The sequence below is a fragment of the Ipomoea nil genome, unplaced genomic scaffold (assembly GCF_001879475.1).
Source record: "Ipomoea nil cultivar Tokyo-kokei standard unplaced genomic scaffold, Asagao_1.1 scaffold2823, whole genome shotgun sequence".
Taxonomy (NCBI): Eukaryota; Viridiplantae; Streptophyta; class Magnoliopsida; order Solanales; family Convolvulaceae; genus Ipomoea; species Ipomoea nil.
This window is the reverse complement of record NW_017619251.1, coordinates 722,240-747,329: the sequence shown is the minus strand read 5'-3', so window position 1 is coordinate 747,329 and position 25,090 is coordinate 722,240. Positions and strand designations below refer to the sequence as shown.

The following is a 25,090-nucleotide window of genomic DNA, read 5'->3' as shown; positions in this document are numbered from 1 at the left end:
TTCTTGATTTTGATCCGTTAATTGTCTACGTGTGTTATCAATTGCGTTTGAAAGTGTCTAAGCATGGTTTCGGGTTCCACAAAGGTTCCCGGGGCGTTTTTGATGAAAAAGAATCAGTGGGGGGTAGGGGACCCGCCACCTACCTGCGGCCAAATCGGGCAACGCTGGCAGCGGGCAGCTGCCCGCCGGGCACCCGCTGCCCGTATTTGTAGAACGCCGGCGGGAGACCCCCACCCACCGGCTACCCGCTGGTTTATACCCCACATCGGGATCCCGGCTTCCCCGTTTGATGTTTCCCCGACCCCCGTGGTGTCCCAACGGACTCCGTCTATATTGCCTATGTCTAGTTTGATTTTCGGGTACCGTTCGTAGGTCGTATGAGTCTTATATATTGTATGCTAGTTGAATTGGTATCCCGTTGACCTAGGTGAAAGAAGTATGAACCCCTTAGGACTATTCTTAGTATGTGAAGGATCACGCATAGGTTTGTTATACATTTTCTCCCCCCTTCCCAATGTGTTAATGTGGGTTGCATGTGCTTGCTATGTGTTATGTGTGCATGTTACCCCGATTTGGTTGAGATCAATCGGGCTATACGGGCAGTCGGGTGGGCTGAGAACCATACCGGCAGTTAACCAGGCTGGTAGAGACCGGTCAGGTATATAAATATTATATAGGACTAAGATCCACTATACGGGCAGTTGAATGGGTTGAGAACCATCCCAACTGTTAACCAGGCTAGTAGAGACCGGTCAGGTATATAAATATTATATAGGACAAAGGTCCACTATACGGGCAATTGAATGGGTTGAGAACGATCCCAACTGTTAACCAGGCTGGTAAAGACCGGTCATGTATATAAATATTATATAGAGCTGCGGCTCATCGGTCGGTTGCGATCGACCCCTCCGTGCTGTGAGACGGGGCAGGGTGCTGCGGGGCCGTGTCAGAGCTATATGCGCTGACCCTCATGTATGGGCATGCGATTGGTCCTGTGGCGCGAACAAAGTGTGCTATGTGATGAAGTATGGATGAGTTGTTGTTATGAGTATCTTGGGGACGAGACTATGGGATTTGTACCGGGGATCGTATATGTTGGGTTATGATTATTAATTGTGCTTATCTTATCTGTCTTGCCTATTGTAAACTGTATATGCTTGGTATAACTGCTGTCTGTGCTTAGCCCTATCTGTTCAGTCTATCCCTGTTTCAAAAGCTAGAGTTCGTAGGAGATATCTTCATGTTCAAAATGACTTTTCATATATCTATATATATATATCTATATGTATTGTATTTCAACGCGTTGGAGTGGGTTACCAACATCCCTCGCTGAACAGATATATTTGGCTTTCAGGCACAGAAGAGTAGGTCACTGGAGCGTGCTAGAACTTGGAACGTAGAAGTAAATAGTTTCCCTTTCGGCCTGCGTGCCATGTTTATGCGTTTACATTATTGAGGATATTAGCTAGTTAGCCTGTGCACCTGAGTTCCCTAGCTCAGGTGTGGCATAGCACCCCGTACTCTTGTATTATGTCTTGGGATTCATTGAGATTTCACCTTTATTTTATAAGTTTTAAATATCTTGAAAATCTGGGGTGTTACAGGGTCCCCTACCCCCACCTACCCCCCACTGACTATTTTTCACCAAAAACGCCCCGGGAACCTTTGTGGAACCCGGAACCATGCTTAGACACTTTCAAACGCAATTGACAACAACACGTAGACAATTAACGGATCGAAATCAAGAAACATACGACACATATCCTAACATGTTTTTCTAAACATAATTAACACCCAATCATGCGAATTCCCGCCCAATGCATCAAGAGTACCACCATACGAGTTTCACGATACAACCTAGGGTTGTAATTACTTTTAAATCAACAAGAACACAATTCTTCTCCTAATATCAAGATTCGGTAGGAATATCACATAAACATCAAGAACATCATGCCAATATCAAGAACATCATGTAATCATCCAGAACGCCACATATTCATCAAGAACACCATAATTATCAAGAACCTATCATCGTCAAGATCATCAAGAACATCAATGGAATCATAACACCAATTATCAATATAACGAATCATCAACACACAATAATATGGGAAATCCTAAGGGGGAATCATAGCTATGAAAATAGGTTTTGTTGAGACATGGGTTACCTCTTAGCCTTAATTAATTCCTTGGCTATGAAGGGTCTTTCTTTAAGCTTTCTTCATTCTTGATTTCTCCTAGGGGAATTCTTGGAATTCTTGGTGTGGTGAGAGATTATTGTGGTGGGGGTTCTAGGTGTCTCCTATGTCCCCTATTTATATATCTAAGAGTCCTAATTTGGGCCCAAATACTGTAGGCTTGCTAACTCTATTCCTTTTAGGACTAGGGGTTGGGTTTAGAGAAGAGGGCCCACGGACTATGGTGGGCCTTTTCCTAATTAATTATTGTAATTTAATTCTTTCTTTTGGGCAAATTGGTCAAATGATTAATCAGTTTTAGGGGTCGTAACACGGGGTGTTACACTCTTCCCCCCTTACAAGGGTCTTCGTCCTTGAAGCCCGGTGTGATAGTCCATTCTTTCACCCCTAGAGATCTCGTATCTTGGCCTCCCGGTTAGGAATGTGGCCCCACGTTTTGCCTTTTGCATGGGGTAGACTGGACTTTTGGTGGTGTTGTGATAGGAAAGTTTCGGGTGTACCTCGATTTCCTGCCCCTGAGCTGGATGTCCCGCGAGCGCCCAAGGTGGCCTCGATCGCTGCTACTCTATGATCCAGTGCGTGTGTCGTACGGATCAAGGATGAGAACCCTTCCTCCATGATTTGGTTTTGTCGGTTGAGTTGTGCTAGGATGCGTTCATTGACCGAGCCCTCATTTTGCCCCCCTGGGTTTCCTCCCGATTGTGGGTGCACCGACGGGTTAGGCTCGTCATCCTCCTCCTTGTCCTCATTTCCCTCCGGGATACCACAGTCTTGCATTGCCCGTTTGAGCTTCTTGTTGGAGATGTCTAGTTGGTCGACCAATTCTCTTCGCTCCTCCTCGGGTTTTTGGCAAATTTCTTCGAGGGTGAGGTAATGTCCCCCTTCGGTGTAGTAGATGTCGTTGCGACGGAGGTTCTGGGCATTAAAGACCATGCCATTTGCGGTCTTGACCTCGGTGTGGCTTAGATCCACCCCCTTTTTCTCCATGATCCAACTTAGGATCATCCCGTAGGGTAGGCTAAGTCGGTTGTTTGTATTGCAAAACTCCATGTGTTTTAGCATGAGTGCCGGCAGGTTGAACTTGATTTTATGTTTCAGGAGATAGGAAAAGGTGCACTCTAAGCTCCCTATGTCCTTGCTCTTATTATTGGTGGGCAAGAGGCTATCGGTTACAATCATAACCAATATCTTTTTCTCCGCCGATAGCCACTTCCTATTTGGTCGCATGGCCGAGGTGAATCCTTCCTCCTTCCCGAGTAGGTACCCGAGATAGTCCTTGTACCTTGTATTTTGGGTATCAATCCACCCCTTTCGGTCGTAGTTTGACACACCCGTGGTGGTCAATTTTAGGAGCTTGGCCAAACGGCCTTCGGAATGTATAATTTCCTTGCTGCGGACCTTGGTGGTGATTTCTAGCTTATCACCCCGTTTGGTGGCTACGAGATGTTGGTAGAACTCTTTCACCAATTCGGGGTACGTATACCCCTTGATGGTGAGGTACGTATCCAAAAGCCCTTGGTGTTTAAGCATGTCAACCAATTCTGGGGAAAATTAATCGGGTTCAAGGGCTTTACCTCCAATTACGGTGTAATCGGCGTTGCTCTACTCCGGTGTGCGGGTTCCGAGGGGTTTTTTCGGCATTGCGAAGCTTCTCTTGGCGGTGGAATTTTCTGTAATTTTTTTTTTGGTGGCTTTTCCGGCGGGACGGCGACGGGGCTCCGGCGAGCTCCTCGACGGTGCGGTCTCCGTTTGCGAGGGGGGTGGCGGTGAGGTGGTTTCGGTGTTGGCGCGGCGATGCGGTGGCGTTGGGCAGTGGTGGCAGCGGGTGGTAGCTGGGTGGCGGCTGGGTGTCCTCCGGGCGAAGTGGCTGGGCGATGGCGCGGCGGCGCGGGGCTGGCGGCGGCGTTCGGCTGGCAGTGGCGTCGAGTGGCTGATGGTGTTTCTATGGTGGGGATGGTGAGGTGTGTGGGAGAGGGAGGGGAAGGAAGTGGGGAAGAAGAAGAAAGAGAGGAAGAAGAAGAAGGGTTTTTGATTTGGGGATTTTGTGGGTTTTAGGAATTTGTGGGGGCTTTAACAAGGGAGTGTTCCCTTGAGATTTCAAGAAACACTCTTAGCCTAATGGTTAAGACCTTAGTCTTGTAAGTGGGAGGTCAAGAGTTCAATTTTCATTTGTAACACTAAGCTCTTTGATGATGGGGCCCTTGTCTTTTTCCTTCTTTTGTCTTCTAGTGGTGAGGTTTGGCTAGTTTGTATAGTTTTAGTTTTACCCCCGTAAATAGGACCGAATTTCGAACTAATCTTTTATTTATAATATTTCCGAAGTAATCAAGTTAAGTAAGCAGTTCTACTACGAAGGTGATTACAAAGAAATTGCCAACCTATCCTAGACAGAATTCGTCTTCTTGGTTTTCTCGCACGGGGTTTGCGTGGTCCTCATCTTCTGGGGTTAGGTTTTCTTCCTCGAGATTGCTCTCGTTCCCGAGGTCGGCTTGAGTGCGGCTCATGACGAATATTTTTCCGGGAGCACCGTAGTTTCCTCGATGAGCGGTGCCCCCATGTTATCCCATTGCGGTAGTGCGCGGTCTTTGGGGTTGGGTGCAATGGAAGGCCTTGTGCCCTTCCTCTCCGCAGTTGAAGCATCGCAAGGGGTTGCCCATGCAATCTTTGCATCTATGGTTCTTGTTGCATTTCGGGCAAGGAAAGCTTCTGGCGCTAGCGTCGTTGTTCCCAGAGGTGGCCTTTGGTTGGTCAAGTTACTTGGTCTTGTGTTGGCGTCGTTTCTTGCTCTTTTTACCGGTGGTGCCCCTCCTCCAGGATTCCTCTTTCGTATTTGTTCTTGAATCCCGCGCTGGAGTAGTTGGATTCGGTAGAGATTAGCGGCACTGGAGTAAGCCTCGTTGAGAGTCCGAGGTCTGCTTACCACTAGTGCTTTTCGGGCTTCAAAGTTGAGGCCCGATACGAATCTCTCTATTTTGGTTACCTCGGTGGGGACTAGTTCTTGTGCGAAGCGTGCTAGTTCAAGGAATCGTTTGTGGTATTCCATGACGGTAGCTGTCCCTTGTTTCAGATGGAGAAACTCTTCGTACATGGATGCTTTTACGTGTGTTGGATAGAATCGCTCTCGTAGTCGCGTTTTGAGATGTTCCCAGTTGAACCCCGGTTCTTGTTGGTAAGTGGGACCCATCGTGGATCCACCAAAGGTCGGCCTCGTTTTCGAAGTAGAACGAGGCTATCTCCACGCGGCGTTCTTCTGGACACTCTACTAACCCGAGAATTTTGTCGAGGGTTCGGATCCATTCCTCCAGGATTACGGGATCCTCTTCTCCTGAGAACGTGGGTGGTCGATGGTTAGAGACTTGTCGGGCGAAGTCTGCGTTCGCGTTTGATGGAGGTGGTGGGGGCCTGTTGTTGCGTAGAGCCACGTCGCTTAGTGCTTGGGCGACTTGCGTTAGTTGTTGTAGTGTTTGGGTTAGGGGGTCGTGTGCGGCGGGTTCTAGAGTCCTTGATTGTCTTCTGTTGGGCGCCATGCTGTCGTCTTCCTGGGTCAAAGTTTATAAGAACATTAATCCTATGGTCACGTTTCTATAACAGTCACAACATCAATCCTCCTCAACTCATCACATAGCACACTTTGTTGGCGCCACAGGACCAATCGCATGCACATACATGAGGGTTAGCGCATATAGCTCTGACACGGCCCCGCAGCACCCTGCCCCGTCTCACAACACGGAGGGGTCGATCGCAACCGACCGATGAACCGCAGCTCTATATAATATTTATATACCTGAACGGTCTTTACCAGCCTGGTTAACAGTTGGGATGGTTCTCAACCCATTCAACTGCCCGTATAGTGGACCTCTGTCCTATATAATATTTATATACCTGACCGGTCTCTACCAGCCTGGTTAACAGTTGGGATGGTTCTCAACGCATTCAACTACCCGTATAGTGGACCTCTGTCCTATATAATATTTATATACCTGACCGGTCTCTACCAGTCTGGTTAACAGTTGGGATGGTTCTCAACCCATTCAACTGCCCGTATAGTGGACCTCAGTCCTATATAATCTTTATATACCTGACCGGTCTTTACCAGCCTGCTTAACAGTTGGGATGGTTCTCAACCCATCCAACTATCCGTATAACCAATTTGATCGCAACCAAATTGGGGTACATGCACACATAACACATAGTAAGTACATGCAGCCCACATTAGCACACTGTGAAGGGGGAGACATCGTATAACGAAACCTATGCGTGGTCCTCCACAACTAAGAATACTCCTAAGGGGTTCATACTTCGTATACCTTGGTCAATGGGATACCAATCCAACTAGCATGCAATATACAAGACTCATTCGACCTACGAATGGTACCTGAACATCAAACTAGACATAGGCACGATAGGAGAGGTCCGTTAGGACACCACGGGGGTCGGGGGAACATCAAACGGGGAAGCTGAAATCCCGGGTTGGGGTATTTTCCAGCGGCTAGCCGGTGGGTGAGGGTTCATCCGCCGGCTGCCCGCCGGCGTGTATTGTTCCGGATAGCAGGTGCCCGGCGGGCGTGTACTGTTCCGGGCAGCTGCCAGCCCGCCGGGGCTGCCCTTCTTGGCCGCGGGTAGGTGGCGGGTCCCCTACCCCCCAATGACTCTTTTTCACCAAAAACGCCCCGGGAACCTTTGTGGAACCCGGAACCATGCTTAGACACTTTCAAACGCGATTGACAACAACACGTAGACAATTAACGGATCGAAATCAAGAAACATACGACACATATCCTAACATGCTTTTCTAAACATAATTAACACCCAATCATGCGAATTCCCGCCCAATACATCAAGAGAACCACGATACGAGTTTCACGATACAACCTAGGGTTGTAATTACTTTTAAATCAACAAGAACACAATTCTTCTCCTAATATCAAGATTCGGTAGGAATATCACATAAACATCAAGAACATCATGCCATTATCAAGAACATCATGTAATCATCAAGAACGCCACATATTCATCAAGAACACCATAATTATCAAGAACCTATCATCGTCAAGATCATCAAGAACATCAATGGAATCATAACACCAATTATCAATATAACGAATCATCAACACACAATAATATGGGAAATCCTAAGGGGGAATCATAGCTATGAAAATAGGTTTTGTTGAGACATGGGTTACCTCTTAGCCTTAATTAATTCCTTGGCTATGAAGGGTCTTTCTTTAAGCTTTCTTCATTCTTGATTTCTCCTAGGGGAATTCTTGGAATTCTTTATGTGGTGAGAGATTATTGTGGTGGGGTTCTAGGTGTCTCCTATGTCCCCTATTTATATATCTAAGAGTCCTAATTTGGGCCCAAATACTGTAGGCTTGCTAACTCTATTCCTTTTAGGACTAGGGGTTGGGTTTAGAGAAGAGGGCCCACGGACTATGGTGGGCCTTTTCATAATTAATTATTGTAATTTAATCCTTTCTTTTTGGGCAATTGGTCAAATGATTAATCGGTTTTAGGGGTCGTAACACGGGGTGTTACACCCCGGGCCTTCTGTTATTGAGCTGTTCTCGAAGGTCCCCTCCATGGTTGTTGGTGAGTTGGTCGCGAAAGTCACCTGAGGCGTTGCCGTTGTTCAAGTTACGGGAACCGTGGGAGCTGCCGGACACCATTCTTTCAAGCTTGCTATTGAAAGAGAGAGTGAGTTGTGTGTGACAACCCAAAATTTTAAGATATTTAAAACCTATAGAATAAAGGCTAATCTAATATTACTTCCCAAACAGAGCATAAGCTAAACATAATAGTCGGGGTGCTATGCCACATCTGAGCTGGAGAACTCGGATGCATAGGCTAAACTATCTAACAAAGCATATACCAGAAATGATGCCTAAATACAAATCAAGGCACGCAGGCCATCTTATCAAGGCTAGAACTATCTAAACTTGGTCCACGAATCCAACCAGCGCCCTCCAAAACTACTCAACTGTCCCTGAAAAACATTCGGTGTAACAACCGTCAGTGAATAATGCTGGTAGGTATAAGAAACTCATTTTGAAATTGGAATACGTATATACTTACGAGACTCTAGTTTAAATCCAAGATCAAGACTCAAGGCATATTAACAGACCCAATATCATAGAATAATCATAAGAACTAATAGGCACCCTAAACATGCAACGCAAGACATAACAGGCAGATAAGCATGCAAATAACAAGTAGAGGCAACTAAGACATTCAATACAATAAATAAGCAAGTAGTCAACAAAGCACACAATTCATCCTCCAACCTTATACCAAGTTCCAACCTTGTAGAGTTGTAGCTCCCCTCCGTCCTTATATCAGTTCTAACCTATACCTCCAGGCCACCCTTATATCCCTACCCCTTATGCCTCCGGGCAACTACATGCCCCCACCGACAAACCACCTTTAAACAACCAACATATCAAGATGGTGCCGTAGTGCCATTAAATGATCCGCACCTCTAGTGCCAATATCAAGGGGTTAGCGCATATAGCTCTCACATGACACCGTAGCACTTATAACCTGACCCATACTCAACGGCAAGCTAGTCGAAGGTGGGTGTGTGCCTTTAGCACAGTCACCGCTTTGGCCTGTACCTTTAGTACAATGACCGGGCACAAGTGGTGCCAACCGCCAACAGTTTATTTTCCACCAATCACAATCTCATCATCATCATTATCATCATCATCATCATCATCATCAATCACACTGGCCATTGTGCAATGACCATGATACTCATCATCATCCAATCAATCAACACATAATCACATAACAAGAAAGATACAACAACAATGACACGTATCACACATAAAATCCTAGAACGATGCCTAAAACACCTAACGAGACTCATACACGACAAACGGGGTATAACGTGACATGGGGAAACAACAAATGGGGAAAAACACCACGAACTAAGATGGGATTCTAGCGGGTAGGTGGCGGGTGGAGGACCACCCGCCGGCGGCCGGGCAGTATTCCAGCGGCTGGCCGGCGGGCAGACCACCGCCCGCTGGAACAGTGTTGCGGGCAGCGGGTTGGTGGCCGGTGGTCAGTCCCCCCACCTACGTCCCATGATACGCAGGCAATTTTTGGTTCCGAGATCTCTCGTGGAACCCGAAATTATGTCCAAACACATTCAAACACATAATGACAACACCACGTATTCAATTAACAGAATTAAACCAAGAATCACACCAAATACATCCTAACACGATTCCTAAACATGCCAAGACTCAACATAAACCATATGACGATCCAGGGAAATCCAAAATCACAAGAACATCAAGAAATCTATATGCAAAGTCCTAAACACAAGTCCTAGGCTAGACTCAACACCCGATCATGCGAAATCGCACCCAAACATACCGAAAACATCAAAATACGAAATCCACGTTATAATCCTAGGGCTCTAGACATAATCAAAATACAAGATCATTCATATAATTTATTATAGTATCAAGAACGTCAAGATTATCACATAACATAAAGATTAACACATAACATCAAGATTATCACTGTAACACCCCGTGTTACGGCCTTCAATCCCGGATTAATTATTTAATTAATCCCGCTAATAATAATTAAATATGATTTAAATTGGTTAGGTTTCCCTTTAAACAATTAATAAGGTATTTCAACGCGTTAGAGTGGGTTACCAGCATTATTCGTTGAACAAATATATTTGGCTTTCAGGCACAGACGATTAGCTCCGGAGCGCGGTAGAGGACCCAAGACTTAGATAGGTAGTTCTTATTCGGCCGGCGTGCCATAAATGATGTAATGATGTTGTTTAAGGATAATTAGATAGTTTAGCCTGTGCATCTGAGTTCTCTAGCTCAGATGTGGCATAACACCCCATATTCTTATGATTAGTACTGCTCTGTTTGGGATTTAATGAGATTTGACCCTTATTATATAAGCTTTAAAAGTTTCGAAATTGTGGGGTGTTACAGTTGGTATCAGAACCTAAGTTTGACCCTAGGATAAGACTCTTAAGACCAGACTTTAGGACAACAGGCTTGAACTCTAGTTATTTAGGAACATAGGACTCAGGAATCTTAGGACGCGCGGTGAGATTGTGAAACCTACACATTACCTCACCTCACTATATCCCTCACTAATTTAAAAGAACTCCCCCTACGCTTACCACACCAAGGTAAGGGTGCAGCACACTGACTCATCATTACAATATATATTGGCCCTGAAAACCAGCAGCTTGACGCCAACAAGAAGTCAGTCAAGGACCCCACACTCCTCGAAAAATGGATCCGAACCTGCAACAAAATCCTCGGGTTAGTGGAATGCCCAGAGGAACGCCGCGTAGAGGTAGCCTCGTTCTACTTCAGACACGAGGCCGATATTTGGTAAATCCACGAAGAACCCACTTATGGGCAACAACCGGGGGTTCAACTGGGAATGCCTAGGAGCACGGCTACGAGGGCAATTCCATCCCGCACCCGTAAGGGCAACCATGTACGAGGAAATTCTCCACCTAAAACAAGGGATGGCCACCGTCAGGGAATACCACAAACAATTCCTCCAACCGGCTCGTTTCGCACCTGAGTTAGATCCTACAGAGACGACCAAGATAAAGAAGTCTGTGACAGATCACCAACTACGAAACCCAGAAGGCCCTAATTGTAAGCAAACCCCGAACCCCGAACCCCTAACGACGCCTACACCAGTGCTGTCGACCTCTATCGAATCCAACTTCTATAAATGGGCAATTCAGGAACAAACCCGAAAGAAGAAGTAAGAGAAGTGGGAGACCACCTGTAAAGAGGACTAGGAACGCCAATTAAATTCAATGAAGTAAAGTAGTACATAAACAAAATCTTTTCTTAATCACTAGCACGAATTGTCGAAAAGGGCTCGATATGACAAGAAGAGGCAACAGACGCGTGGAAAGTATCATACAACTAAAGCCTCCCTGCAATAAAGGTCTTACCTTGGAACAAGGACCTTGATGGTTTTAAGGCACCGTAAGAAGTGCATGTGACACACAAAATTGCCAAAACACCATGCGACGTCGAGGGCAGTCAATCAAATGCATTCCAAGGAAGAGAAATGCATCACCAAACACTTGGTCACCAAAGGATTGAACAAAGAGCGAGCGACAAACCGAACTCCAAGAAAAACCAAGAAGGCTTATCATTAATCAAGCAAGGAAAAGACAAAGTTGGCTTATAACCCACTACCCGGTGAAGATGACGAGGTTGTTAAATTGGAAACCGGACCCGACCTACTAAGCGGAAAGAACATACGAGAGTCTTGACTCATCTAGAACTCGTGCTTATGGATCAATAACACTGTATGATAGGTCATCCTATGTATTCAAATCCCTTTTATTGTGCACATAGGCATGGGGCTTGTCGGGACTTGAATCTGTACATTCTTGGGATTTTTCCCGAAGGAATTCACTCTTCCTAGTCACCTTCCCGTGGGTCCCCAACGGGACCTTGATGGGACCCTAACGGGTCCTTGACGGGACCTTGGCGGGACCTTGACGGGGCCCTGATAGGAGCTTGGCAGGCGGACGACCGCCCACCTCGCGCCCACTGGTACAATGTGCTGATTTCTTAACTCCTCGTTTTATTGATTCATGGCGCACTTGTGTGCCTCGATTGATGAACGCGAGTCTCGGGTAAGGAACCATGGGTTGCCCAAACATGGTGTCCTCGGTAAAAGACCTTGACACGCAAGACACGTCAGAAAAGCACAACCAAATGCATTACACGTGGAGTTGAAGTTGGACTCTACGATGCAGCCGACTAGGGATGATTGGCGTGAAGGATTGTGCAAACCAAGGAGGCGAGTTGGGAAGTCGTGCTAAGGACTCACAAAGGCCTTAAAATTCAAAATGCTAAGGATGGACCGGGACCCCTTCAAACCGTGGATATCGTTCAAGCAAATCAGAGGGCTCCTTACAAGTTGTATGAAATCAAGAACGGCGTAGTCCGTGGTGCTATGCAAAAAGGTAAAAGAGCATATTTGTGCCAAGGCCTCAAGGGTTATTAAGGACCCACAAGGAAATGAGATGACTCGTAAAGTCAACGAGTCATTCCACAACGAGATTAGGTAAACAACTGCACTTCAAGAAGAAAAAGAGCATGCATGGGCACCGTCATCATTAAAAGTAACACAAAAGGGCACAACAAGCTGGACCTCGGGGAAGACATAAAGTCTTACTAAGAATTTCATTCACTAAAAGGGAGATGAAATTCAACAAAAAGAGAAAGTCAACCCAAAGTTTATCAACTCCCAAGAGACTTTGGGAAGAATTTGGGAAGTGCGCCCTAAAAGATTGGCTCGGTTGACCAAACTTGGTCAAGACCTTGGACACATTAAAAAAGTAAGTATTAAATCATCACGGCGATTCCCTCAAGATAGAAAAGAAGGATGAAACATAAGCTTGGGAAGCAAGGTCCGACAAAGATCTTAAAGTAAAGCAAGTGCCAACACCAAAGGAGAAGGATCATCAGTTCATCAATACGTCGTGATCAAAGCATCAAACCAGAATAGTCACTTGAATCGAGAACCCTTAACCCATCCTAGCCGAATCCCTTTCCCTCCCTTGGATAACCGAGCCCCTCCCTATTACAAAACCCTTTCTACCCTTCAAATCCCATTATTGATTCCCTATTTTAACGATTCCATACAAGGTAGCAACCTCACCTCCTAAACTTGCAAACCTTGAAAACTTTGATCCTAATTCCAAAATTCACTTTGTCCTCAAGTTTGAAACCCACTCTCTTAATCCATTCAACCCAATCGTTCCCAAAAACCCAGTACACATAGATATACAATTATATATTCTCCCCATAGAATACATTCTCTCAATATGACCACCGTACTCCTTATCCCTGTAATGACTTCTAAGCTTCGAGGATGAAGCTACTCGTAAGGGGGAGAGAGTGTAACACCCCGTGTTATGGCCATCAATCCCGGATTAATTATTTATTTAATCTTGCTAATAATAATTAAATATGATTTAAATTGGTTAGGTTTCCCTTTAAACAATTAATAAGGTCCACCATGAATCGTGGACCCTTGCCTAAACTAGAGTTTTAAGCCTATTAGGAATAAAGAAAGTAAACCTTTTACTAGTCAGATTCTAATTAGGAATCCTAGACCTATTTATCTATTAAGAATAAAGGAAGTAGGCCTTTTACTATTCAAATTATGATTAGGATTCTCTTTAATTAATTAATATGGTCACTATGGACCATGAACCCTTATACCTAAAACAAGTCCTTAGTCATATAAGGAAAAGGATTAGTAAACCCATACCAGTTAGACCCTAATTAGGACTTTTAAATATATAAATAAGGTTATAGGAGGCACCTAGATCTTACACCACAATAATCTCTCACCACACAAGAAGTTCTATGAATTCCCTTAGGAGAAATCAAGAAAGAAGAAAGCTTAAAGAAAGACCCTTCATAGCCAAGGAATTAATTAAGGCTAAGAGGTAACCCATGTCTTAACAAAACCTATTTTCTTTGCTATAATCTCCTTCTTTGGCTTCTCCTCTATACTCGTGTCTTGATAAATTGTTTGTGATATTGATGATATGATCTTGATGATTGATGAGATGAATTTATGTGTGATCTTGATGATCTTGATGACGATAGGATGTTCTTGATAAATCTTGATGTTTCTTGATGTTAAAAGATGAACTATGATCTTGATTACATAAATATGATTAGAGCCCTAGGATGAATCGTGAAATTCATATTATGGTATTCTTGATATATTTGGGTGGGAATTCGCATGTTCGGGTGTTAATTATGCTTAGAAGTCATGATAGGATATGTGCTATTTGATTCTTGCTTTTGATCCGTTAATTGTCTACGTGGTGTCATCAATTGCGTTTAAAAGTGTCTAAGCATGGTTTCGGGTTCCACAAAGGATCCCGGGACGTTTATTTTGATAAAGAGTCAGTGGGGGGTAGGTGGGGGTAGGGGGACTCGCCACCTACCCGCTGTCCAAAAGAGGACGTCGCCGGCAGCGGGCAGCCGGCGGGCAGGCGACTGTTCGCTGGGCACCCGCTGCCCGGAAACTTATCGCCTGCGGGCAGCCGGCAGGTAGCCCTCCACCCACCGGCTACCCGCTGGAATTTACCCAACTTAGGTCTTCGGCTTCCTCGTTTGATGTTTCCCCGACCCTCGTGGTGTCTCAATGGACTCCGTTTATCGTGCCTAAAGTCTAGTTTGATGTTTCGGGTACCATTCGTAGGATAAATGAGTCTTATATATATCGCATGCTAGTTGAATTGGTATCCCGTTGGCCTAGGTGAAAGAAGTATGAACCCCTTAGGATTATTCCTAGTATGTGGATGACCACGCATAGGTTTCATTATACGATTTCTCCCCCTTTCCCAATGTGTTAATATGGGTTGCATGTGCTTGCTATGTGTTATGTGTGCATGATACCCCAATTTGGTTGCGAACAAATTGGTTATTCCTGAGCTGCGGTTCAGAAGCTGGCTGCGGTCAGAATTACACTCTCGGGCTGCGATCCACCGTTTGGTTGCGATCAAACGTTTTACATGAGCTGCGGTTCATATTCCTGGCTGCGGTCAGATGATCACTCTTGGGCTGCGGTCCACCGTTTGGTTGCGATCAAACGTTTTACATGAGCTGCGGTTCATATTCCTGGCTGCGGTCAGATGATCACTCTTGGGCTGCGGTCCACTGTTTGGTTGCGATCATACATTACGTTGAGATGCGGTTCATCGGTCGGTTGCGATTGACCCCATCGTGTTGCGATACGAGGCAGGGTGCTGCGGGGCCGTGTCAGAGCTATATGCGATGACCCTCATGTATGGGCATGCGATTGGTCCTGTGGCGCCAACAAAGTGTGCTTGTGTGATGAGTTGAATGATGATATAAATGAGATGAAGTGAATCCGTGACCATAGGATATATGCTAGTGTCTTTACATGCTTGGTTACGACTGTTGAATGTGCTTATCCCATAGGATATATGCTAGTACCTTTATATGCTTGGTTATAACTGTTGAATGTGCTTATCCCTATCTGTCGAGTCTATTCCGGTTTTGAAACTAGAGTTTCCTAAGATATATCTTCCTGCTTCAAAATGACTTTTCTTATATCTATATATATATATACTTATACGGTATTTCAACGCATTAGAGTGGGTTACCAGCATTATTCGATGAACAGATATATTTGGCTTTCAGGCACAGACGATTAGCTCCGGAGCGCGCTAGAGGACCCAAGACTTAGATAGGTAGTCTTATTCGGCCTGCGTGCCATAAATGATGTAATGATGTTGTTTAAGGATAATTAGATAGTTTAGCCTGTGCATCTGAGTTCTCTAGCTCAGATGTGGCATAACACCCCGTATTCTTATGATTTGTACTGCTCTGTTTGGGATTTAATGAGATTTGACCCTTATTATATAAGATTTAAAAGTTTCGAAATTCTGGGGTGTTACAATCACATAAACACAATATAAACCCTAAGCAAAGCTCTCTAAAGACTCAAGCACAGAATCATTTATCAAAGGAGCCAATGAATAAGATATAGCAAGGAAAATAGGTTTTTTCGAGACATGGGTTACCTCTTAGCCTTAATTAATCCTCCATTGGCTATTAAGGTTCTTCCAAAGATTTCCATTTGATTGATCTCTCTAGGCTTGGTGGTGGGGAATCTCTTGGGAATAATTTTGTGTAATATAACTATGGGTGGTAAGGGTTCTAATTGCCTTCTAATCCCCTATTATTAGACAGGAATCTCAATTAGAATCTGAATAGTAAAGGCCTACTTTCTTTATTCCTATATATAAGTCTGGGATTCCTAATTAGAATCTGACTAGTAAAAGGTCTACTCTTTTTATTCCTAATAGGCTTAAGACTCTAGTTTAGGTAAGGGTCCACGATCCATGGTGGACCACATTAATTAATTAAAGGGAATCCTACCCAAATTAAATTATTTTTAATTATCAGTAACGGAATTAATTAAATAATTAATCCGGGATTAAAGGTCGTAACACGGGGTGTTACATGTGTAGTCGCCTGCTTGAGTATTGAACTCAGAATCTCATTGAAAGAACCAATGACGGTAAGTATGTTACCGGAAATATAATATTAGAATAACAATAGTTGTATTGCAAGTGTTTCAGTACAGAATTCAGCGTGTCCCCTCTAGCCAAGGAGGGGTTCTACTTATATCAGGTTCCGAACAGTAACTTCATAATGAGGCATAATTAGGAGCTAAGCATTCATTCCTCTCTCTTCAATGGGCGTAGTAAATGTTTCATTGTAACGTTTCCACCCATTGGTATTCTAACAGTTGGAGTTCTGGCCATTGGTTTTCCATGCGGTGCCGGTCAGGTGCTGTTGACAACCCGGGTCGGGTGCTGACACCATTACTCTGTCATAGCTTTTGTTCCATATTGGAATGGGAAGTGGGTTTCAAATAGTATATATACAAGTCTGAAACTTGAATTGTATAGCATATAAGCTTTCTCTCACGCGAAGGAGGGGGGATTGCAAATCAAATCCCATAATTAGCTTGAAAATGCTTGAAAAGATTGAAGATCATTGTTGAAGCAGTGGATAACGGACTGAAGATCATCACCAAAGTAGCGGATAGCACATGCGAAGGACCCGCCAGCCACTACCACGTATTGGTAGATCAAAAGTGGCCAAAATATGATCACTAAAAGAAAAAAGTCTCTGTTGCAACAGACGGAATTTCGTTGTAAAGTGCCCAAATTCTGTTACAAATCACGTTTTGCAACGAAATGCATTCTATTGGTAAAACACTTGTTGTAATTGACTTTTCCTTTGCAAATTTTACAACGGATTGAATTCCATTACAATGTTTGCAACAGGTTTGTCTTGTGTACTCCATTGCAAATATTTGCGACGGATCTTAATATGTTGCAATGTTCGCAACGAGTTTCGCTTGACTTATTCCGTTACAAATATAGCAACAACATTTAATCCGTTACAAATTTCATTGCAATTGTTGCAACAAATAATTTAATTAAATCCCTTGCAAAATGTTGTTGCAATTTTGTTTGCAATGGTAATAGAATAGTTGCAAATGTCGTTGCAATTTAGTTTGCAATGGTAATATGGTAGATGCAAATGTTGTTGCAATTTAGTTTGCAATTAAAATGTAGAAATTGCGAATGTCAGTTGCAATCTTATTGCAATGCAAATAATCATGTTGCAAGTTCGATATGATATTCAAAGTGTTCATAGTTGTTCTATTTCACTGAACAATATATTTGAGTGCTCAAATATATTTGGTGTAATCCATTATATTATGAGGATTAGATGCTTTAACGTTCTTAGTACTATTAAGAGGAATCAAATTATCACTTTTTAGAAAAGTGTAAGAATAAAACGCCTTAAATTATTTGTGAAATATCGTGACTGAAATTTTCAGAAATATTTCGTGAATAAATTCTCTTTGGACCAGAATGTAACGTTTTCCATATGTTATTATTATTATTAAGATAATAATAATAATAATAATAATAATAATAATAATAATAATAATATTATTATTATTATTATTATTATTATTATTATTATTATTATTATTATTAAGTGATTTATGTGGTACAAACTAGTAGGCTGAATAAGTATTAGAACTTAGTCAGCATTAGGTAATTGGTTGCCTACGGGATGTCGGTATTTAGACTCTAAGTCCTCTCACTGCTCAGTTCACGACTCATACACTATCTAGAGTAACTAAGATTAGTGAGAGAAACACTATCTGGTTTACGATGATTTCACAGCAGTCCGAGGAATTCCTATTCAACAGACAACGGATTTAGGCAACCAAGAACGCAAGCTTGGACTGGAGATTAGTAGGTTTATGTTTTATTGCCATATATTAAATCTGTAACGTGGATTATGTGCTTACACATAAGTCTACAACTATTCAACCCAATGCTGAAAATTAATTAAAATCCAGCTAGCCGTCCTGTGATTGTGACTTCTAGGAGCTAAAAACATGCATCTATCCAGGCCGGCATGCATGAAGTCTCATGGAATAAATGACCTTTATTATTTGATCACCATCTGAATAAGGAATGAAAATGACCTTTATTATTGCAAGACATTTTTGTTTAGCACAATTTTTATTAAAAAAAATTTTTTTTTTTTTTGGAAAAAGCTTGTCATCTTCTTTGAAAGAGGTAAATTGAGCTCCACATAGAAAAATTAAAAGGAAATGTAAATTGATAAATTAAAGTAAAAAGTTAGTGGTGTTTAAATTAAAGAATAAATATTACTTTGAGATAGATAATGCCTAATGGGTTAAAAATAAATATAGGACAAATAAAATGACATGAAAAAAGTAATAGAAAGTGTCAAAGTAATCAATAAATTTGATTCTTTGCCAAAAAAATAAATAAATAATTGTCTCATGTTGTCCTCAATCTTACACTATTTTTGATAATACAAAAACTTGTGTAGCAAAAAAAGTAATAGAAAGTGTATTATCTCTAGCCCGTCATATATATTTTCTAAGTGTGGTTTACCTCTCATATATATATATATATATATATATATATATATATATATATATATATATATATATATATATATATATATATATGTATATATATCGGCATAGTTGTCGTCATGGATCGTCTTACACTACACAGTACAGAAACTAATTTGATGTTTTATTCCTTTTTATGAAGTGTGTGTGGCAGGCAGTGTGCTTCTTATATACAGCAGAGTTGACGTGTTTATGCACGAGCCATTTACTTTGTTGTTACGTATTAATGTATTATTGTCTGCCTTCAACGTTTTCGTGATTATATATTTTTACAATTTTTTAAATTGGTTTATTGGTATAAAAAATTGAAACTTTCATGCAAGCTTTGTAATAATTACATGTAAATATATGCTTAAAATTTGGCAAAAATATTCAGACATTTGTTATTGATACGCGCAATTATATATCGTGACTCTCCTATGAGATTATTTCACATATCCTTTTATGTGAGACGAGCCGGATCTAATAGAAATGTAATGCTATTTACGGTTAATTGATTGTTATTATGATGGAAAGTCTAACACTTATAAGAAAAAGTTTGATACTTTTATTGGCGTCGAAGAGTTGAGTAGCGAGATTAGAGGGATTAGTAAATAGACTTGTTTGATTTTTTAAATTAATTCTCAAAGTGAGCTTGAATTTAGAAAATGCTAAAGTTTATAAACACAACGGAAATATTGTCAATCCTTTTTAGTTTTGTGGCACGTTTTGTCTTGTTAAAATTTTTAGTTTGAGTATATTAGAGGACAAGCCTACTACTGGTCAAGGATAGTCAACAGCTGTTAGGTAGTTTGAGGCAGTTAATTTCAGTTAAAATGGTTTACTGCCTAAACTGCTTTTCTTCTTCTTTCTCATATAAATGATGTATGATATGGAAGCTAAAGTTGTGATAACAGAAATCAATGAAACAGTATTTTCTTTCCTTCCTTTGATCCATCTTACAATTCATGATATGGTATCAGAGCTCTGAAGATCATGGCATGGACGGGAGGAACAAACACAAACAGACCTCAAGCATCTCAGACCACTGCGCCACCAACACCAGTTCCGGTGGTGGCTCCGACGACTCCATTCGATCCGAATGATGCAGCAAGTCCCTTCTTCTTACACCCTAACGAGAATCCATCGCTGATTCTTGTCTCCGCACTCTTGGATGGGCAGAATTACCATCCCTGGGCTAGGGGAATAGAGATTGCCCTGCTCTCAAAGAATAAGCTTGGGTTTGTAGACGGAACCATAGCTGTGGGAGATCAATGACGTCAAATTTCCTTACTGGAAAAGGTGCAATAATATGGTGTGCACCTGGATAATACGCTCGCTCTCATCCGAGATTGCTCAGACCGTTCTCTGGGCAGGAACTGCAGAAAAAGTGTGGAAGACATTGAAATCGTGATTTGGTGAGGCAGATATATTTCGCGTTTCGGACTTGCATGCTGAGATCCATGAAATTCGACAAGGGGATCTCAACATAGGAACATACTTTGCAAAGTTGAAAGTCTTGTGGGATGAACTACAAGTAATAAGGCCTTTGCCTACCTGCAATTGTGCTAGAAGATGCGATTGTGGTTTGTTAGATAAACTGCAGGCTTATCTTGACAGTGATAACCTATCTGTCTTCTTGAGAGGACTCAATGACAATTATGTCTCAGTCCAATTGCAAATTATGATGATGAAGCCCTTGCCCTCTGTTGATGAAGCTTTTTTGATAGTTCAACAGCAAGAAAGAAGGTTCAACAATGGAATGTTGAGCTCTCTCCCTCAAGTAGCAGATAATTTGAATGCAGGGAGTGTGTTCTTGAGTCAAACTTCAGGTAACAATTCTGGTTCCAAGAAGTTCTATCCAAATTGAAACAAGAAGCCCATTTGCACCCACTGTGGATTCACTGGGCATACAGCTGAGAAGTGTTACAAAAAACACGGGTACCCTCCCGGATGGAGGCCAAGAAACAGAAATGTAGGGGCTACAAATCTTGTTCAAGCAATAAATCAGAATCCTCCAGAAGAACCTGTCTCACTATCCCAGAGTGAATATATGATGTTCAAGCAGTTGTTGCAGAAGGAAAATGCCATCCAGAACTCTCCTTTGGACATAGGACTCACACCACAAGCCAACATGATCTCTGCAAACTTCATTCCCAATGCTCAATATGAAGGTACTGCTCTCTCTTCATCTAACTGTAGCAGAGTTCCCTGGATCTTAGATAGTGCTGCCACTCACCACATTGTTTGCAGTCAACATATGTTGACAAAGGTCAAAGAAACTCAGGGTATGTATGTTGAGCTCCCTAATGGGAACAGGACTGCCATCACACACATAGGAACTCTTGTGGTGTCAGAAGATATTGTGTTGCAGAATGTGTTTTGTGTGCCTGTTTTTCATTATAATCTGGTATCTGTTAGTGAGCTAATCAAAAACTCCAAGTGAAAACTACCCGTATATTCTGACACATGCATCATACAAGATCACGTCCTTCGGAGGATGATTGGAATGGCTAGATTGGAAAAGGGTTTATATCACTTGATGCAGTCTGAGTTCTTTGTTTCCTTTGACAAAATGCAGAATGTAAAAGTAAATAGTTGTACTGCTAGTAGTTTGTGGCATACTAGATTAGGACATACATCCTTGTCAAAATTGAAAATGTTACAGCTGTTGGATTCTGATTTGAAATCAAATAAAGAATTGGCTTGTGATGTATGTTATTTGGTTAAGCATAAAAGGTTGCCATTCCCAGTAAGCTCCACTGTCTCTGCGGCTTGTTTTGACATGATTCATGCTGACATTTGGGGGCCATATCATGTACACACCATTTATGGCCACCAATACTTTTTAACCATTGTAGATGACCACAGTAGACTGACCTGGGTTTTTCTGATGAGAGCTAAACATGAGGTTAGAGATCTGATTCAATGTTTTTGTGCTCTAATCCTCACATAATTTGGGAAAAGGATCAAGTGCATCAGAATAGATAATGGGCAGGAGTTCAAGATGGATAAATTCTACCAAGAGAAAGGGATTATTCACCAAACCTCATGTGTCCACACTCCACAACAAAACAGTGTAGTAGAGAGAAAACATGGACATATTCTATGTGTTGCAAGGGCCTTAAGGTTTCAGGCAGGTCTATCAGAGTGTTTTTGGGGAGATTGCATTTTACAAGCAGTCTATATCATCAATAGGCTACCCTCTAATGCCTTGGAAGGGAACATACCACACCAGATTCTGTTTGGAAAGCCCCCCCAATTCAGTCACCTCAAGACCTTTGGATGTTTGGCATATGTTGCGAACCTCAATGGCTACAAATCCAAATTTTCCCCAAGAGCAAGAAAGTGTTTATTTCTAGGATATCCTATTGGAACAAAAGGATACAAGCTGTATGATTTGCAGACTAGAGAGGTGTTTGTCTCCAGAGATGTGGTATTTCATGAGAGGATCTTCCCTTATGCCTTGCAACACAAATCAGATACTCGGGTACCCACATCATCTCTGATCTTACCTACTAATGTACATTTAGCTGATGAACCCTTGGCACACCTGATTTCAAGGGCTAATCCAACTCCACCTAATCCAACTGAATATCCACAGCTTAGCACCCCCTCAGATAATAACTCCATTGCCATACTGCCAGCCCAAAATGAACCCTCAGATAATAACTCCATTGCCATACTGCCAGCCCAAACTGAACCCTCAGATCATAACTCCATTACCATATTGCCAGCCCAGAATGAACCCTCACAGCAACAACAAGTAAGGAGATCCACTAGGCATGCGATCAGACCAGCCTATCTCCTGGACTATGATTGTCAACTGCCTAACAAAAGAACATCTCCTCATATCTTGTCTGTGTTCTGTCCTATGACAAACTCTCACCCAATTTCAAAGCCTTTGCCCTAAATATATTGAACATAATAGAACCAAAGTCCTACAATGAAGCCATTCTACATGACTACTGGAAATTAGCTATGCAGGCTGAAATAGATGCCCTCTAAGCCAACAAAACCTGGGAACTAACAACCCTTCCACCCTCCAAACAAGCCATAGGTTGTAGATGGGTGTACAAGGTCAAGCATAAGTCAGATGGGACTGTGGAAAGGTGTAAGGCCAGGTTGGTAGCAAAAGGATACGCTCAAACATGTGGACTGGACTATGTTGACACCTTTAGTCCAGTAGCTAAGATTACATCCATAAGGACTCTAATTGCTGTGGCAGCTGCAAAGGGTTGGCAATTACACCAATTTGATGTAAACAATGCATTCCTCCATGGTGATCTCCATGAGGAGGTATATATGCATCTCCCTCCAGGTTTTATTGCTCAGTATCCCAGGCAGGTATGCAGACTGACTAAGTCCCTTTATGGTCTAAAACAAGCTAGTAGGCAGTGGAACTCTAGGCTCACAAGTGAGTTGATCACTCTAAGCTTTAAACAAGCTATTTGTGATAATTCTCTGTTCACAAAGGGGTCAGGTAACAATTTTGTGCCATTATTGGTATATGTTGATGATGTCATACTGGCAAGCAGTGACAAAGATCAAATTCAACAAATCAAAGACCATCTCCATCGATCAAGGATCAAGGTATTCTAAGGTTCTTCCTTGGGCTTGTAGTTGCTAGAACTCAAAAAGGGATTTCTGTTAATCAAAGAAAGTATGCCCTGGACCTTCTTAAAGAAACAGGTTTTCTGAGTAGTAAACCTGTGAGAACTCCTATGATACAAACAACAAAGTTGAGCCAAGACAGTGGGGCACCATTAGAAGATAACTCTCAGTATAGAAGGTTGATTGGGAAATTATTATACCTGACCATAACAAGACCAGACATATGCTTTGCAGTTCAACAACTATCCCAATTCCTAGACAAGCCTACTACTGATCATCTCCAAGCATGTAACACCCCGTGTTACGACCCCTAAGATCAATTAAATCATTTAATCAATTACCTAAAAGAAAGAATTAAAACACAATAATTAATTAGGAAAGGCCCACCATAGTCCACGGGCCCTTATCCCTAAACCCAACCCTTAGTCCCAAAAAAAATAGAATTAGCAAGCTCATAATATTAGTTCCTAACTAGGACTCCTAAATATATAAATAGGGGACTTAAGAGGCACCTAGAAACCCCCCACAAGAATAACGCCCCACCTCCCCAAAGAGCTCCAAGAATCCCCCTAGAAGAAATCAAGAAAGCAAGAAAGCTTAAAGAAAGACCCTTCATAGCCAAGGGATTAATTAAGGCTAAGAGGTAACCCATGTCTCAACAAAACCTATTTTCATAGCTATGATTCCCCTCTTAGGATTTCCCCATATTATTGTGTATTGATGATTTGTGTTACTATTGATGATTGATGGGATAATTCCATGGGTGATCTTGATGATGAAAGGTTCTTGATAATTATGGTGTTCTAGATGATTATATAACGTTCTTGATGATTATATGATGTTCTTGATGATTGTAGGATACTCTTGATGTTTATGTGATATTCTTACCAAATCTTGATATTAGAAGATGAATTGTGTCCTTGTGGATTTAAAAATGATTAGAACCCTAGGTTGTATCGTATGGAATTATTCTTGGTATATTGGGGGGGATTTCGCATGATTGGGTCTTTATTATGTCTAGAAGAGCATGATAGGTTATGTGCCGTTTGTTTCTTGATTTTGATCCATTAATTGTCTACGTGTGTTATCAATTGCGTTTGAAAGTGTCTAAGCATGGTTTCGGGTTCCACAAAGGTTCCCGAGGCGTTTTTGTGATGAAAGAGTCAGTGGGGGGTAGGTGGGGGTAGGGGACCCGCCACCTACCCGCGGCTTTCTTGGGCAACGCCGGCAGCGGGCAGCCGGCGGGCGGGCAGCTGCCTCCCGGGCACCCGCTGCCCGGTTTTGCTACCACCAGCGGGCAGCCGGCGGGTGATCCCTCACCCACCGGCTACCCGCTGGTTCGCACCCCAATTGGGGATTTTGGCTTCCCCGTTTGATGTTTCCCCGACCCCCGTGGTGTCCCAACGGACTCCGTCTATCGTGCTTATGTCTAGTTTGATATTTCGGGTACCGTTCGTAGGTTGTATGAGTCTTATATATTGCATGCTAGTTGAATTGGTATCCCGCTGACCTAGGTGAAAGGAGTATGAACCCTTTAGGACTATTCTTAGCATGTGAAGGATCACGCATAGGTTTTGTTATACGTTTCCTCCCCTTCCCAATATGTTAATGTGGGTTGCATGTGCTTGCTACGTGTTATGTGTGCGTGTCACCCCGAATTGGTTGAGATCAATCGGGCTATACGGGAAGTCGGGTGGGCTGAGAACCATACCGGCTGTTAACCAGGCTGGTAGAGA

The 25,090-nt window shown here is 42.5% G+C and overlaps 1 protein-coding gene across 1 annotated transcript; it reads left to right on the top strand.

Moving 5' to 3' along the window:
- The first annotated feature begins 20,014 nt into the window (after positions 1 to 20,014).
- LOC109158591 lies at positions 20,015 to 21,186 on the top strand. Its single transcript, XM_019306477.1, has 3 exons — positions 20,015 to 20,042; positions 20,168 to 20,572; positions 20,657 to 21,186. Exons 1-3 carry the CDS (start codon positions 20,015 to 20,017, stop codon positions 21,184 to 21,186), a joined length of 963 nt encoding a protein of 320 aa, XP_019162022.1.
- The last annotated feature ends 3,904 nt before the right edge of the window (positions 21,187 to 25,090 follow it).

What these genes read in the sequence shown, in the direction of transcription:
- LOC109158591 (XM_019306477.1), top strand. Translation starts at nt 20,015, where the DNA reads ATGACGTCAAATTTCCTTACTGGAAAAG. An exon ending in AAATTTCCTTACTGGAAAAG is followed by an intron (nt 20,043 to 20,167) that starts GTGCAATAATAT and finishes TTGGTGAGGCAG; the next exon opens with ATATATTTCGCGTTTCGGAC. An exon ending in GTTCTTGAGTCAAACTTCAG is followed by an intron (nt 20,573 to 20,656) that starts GTAACAATTCTG and finishes CTGGGCATACAG; the next exon opens with CTGAGAAGTGTTACAAAAAA.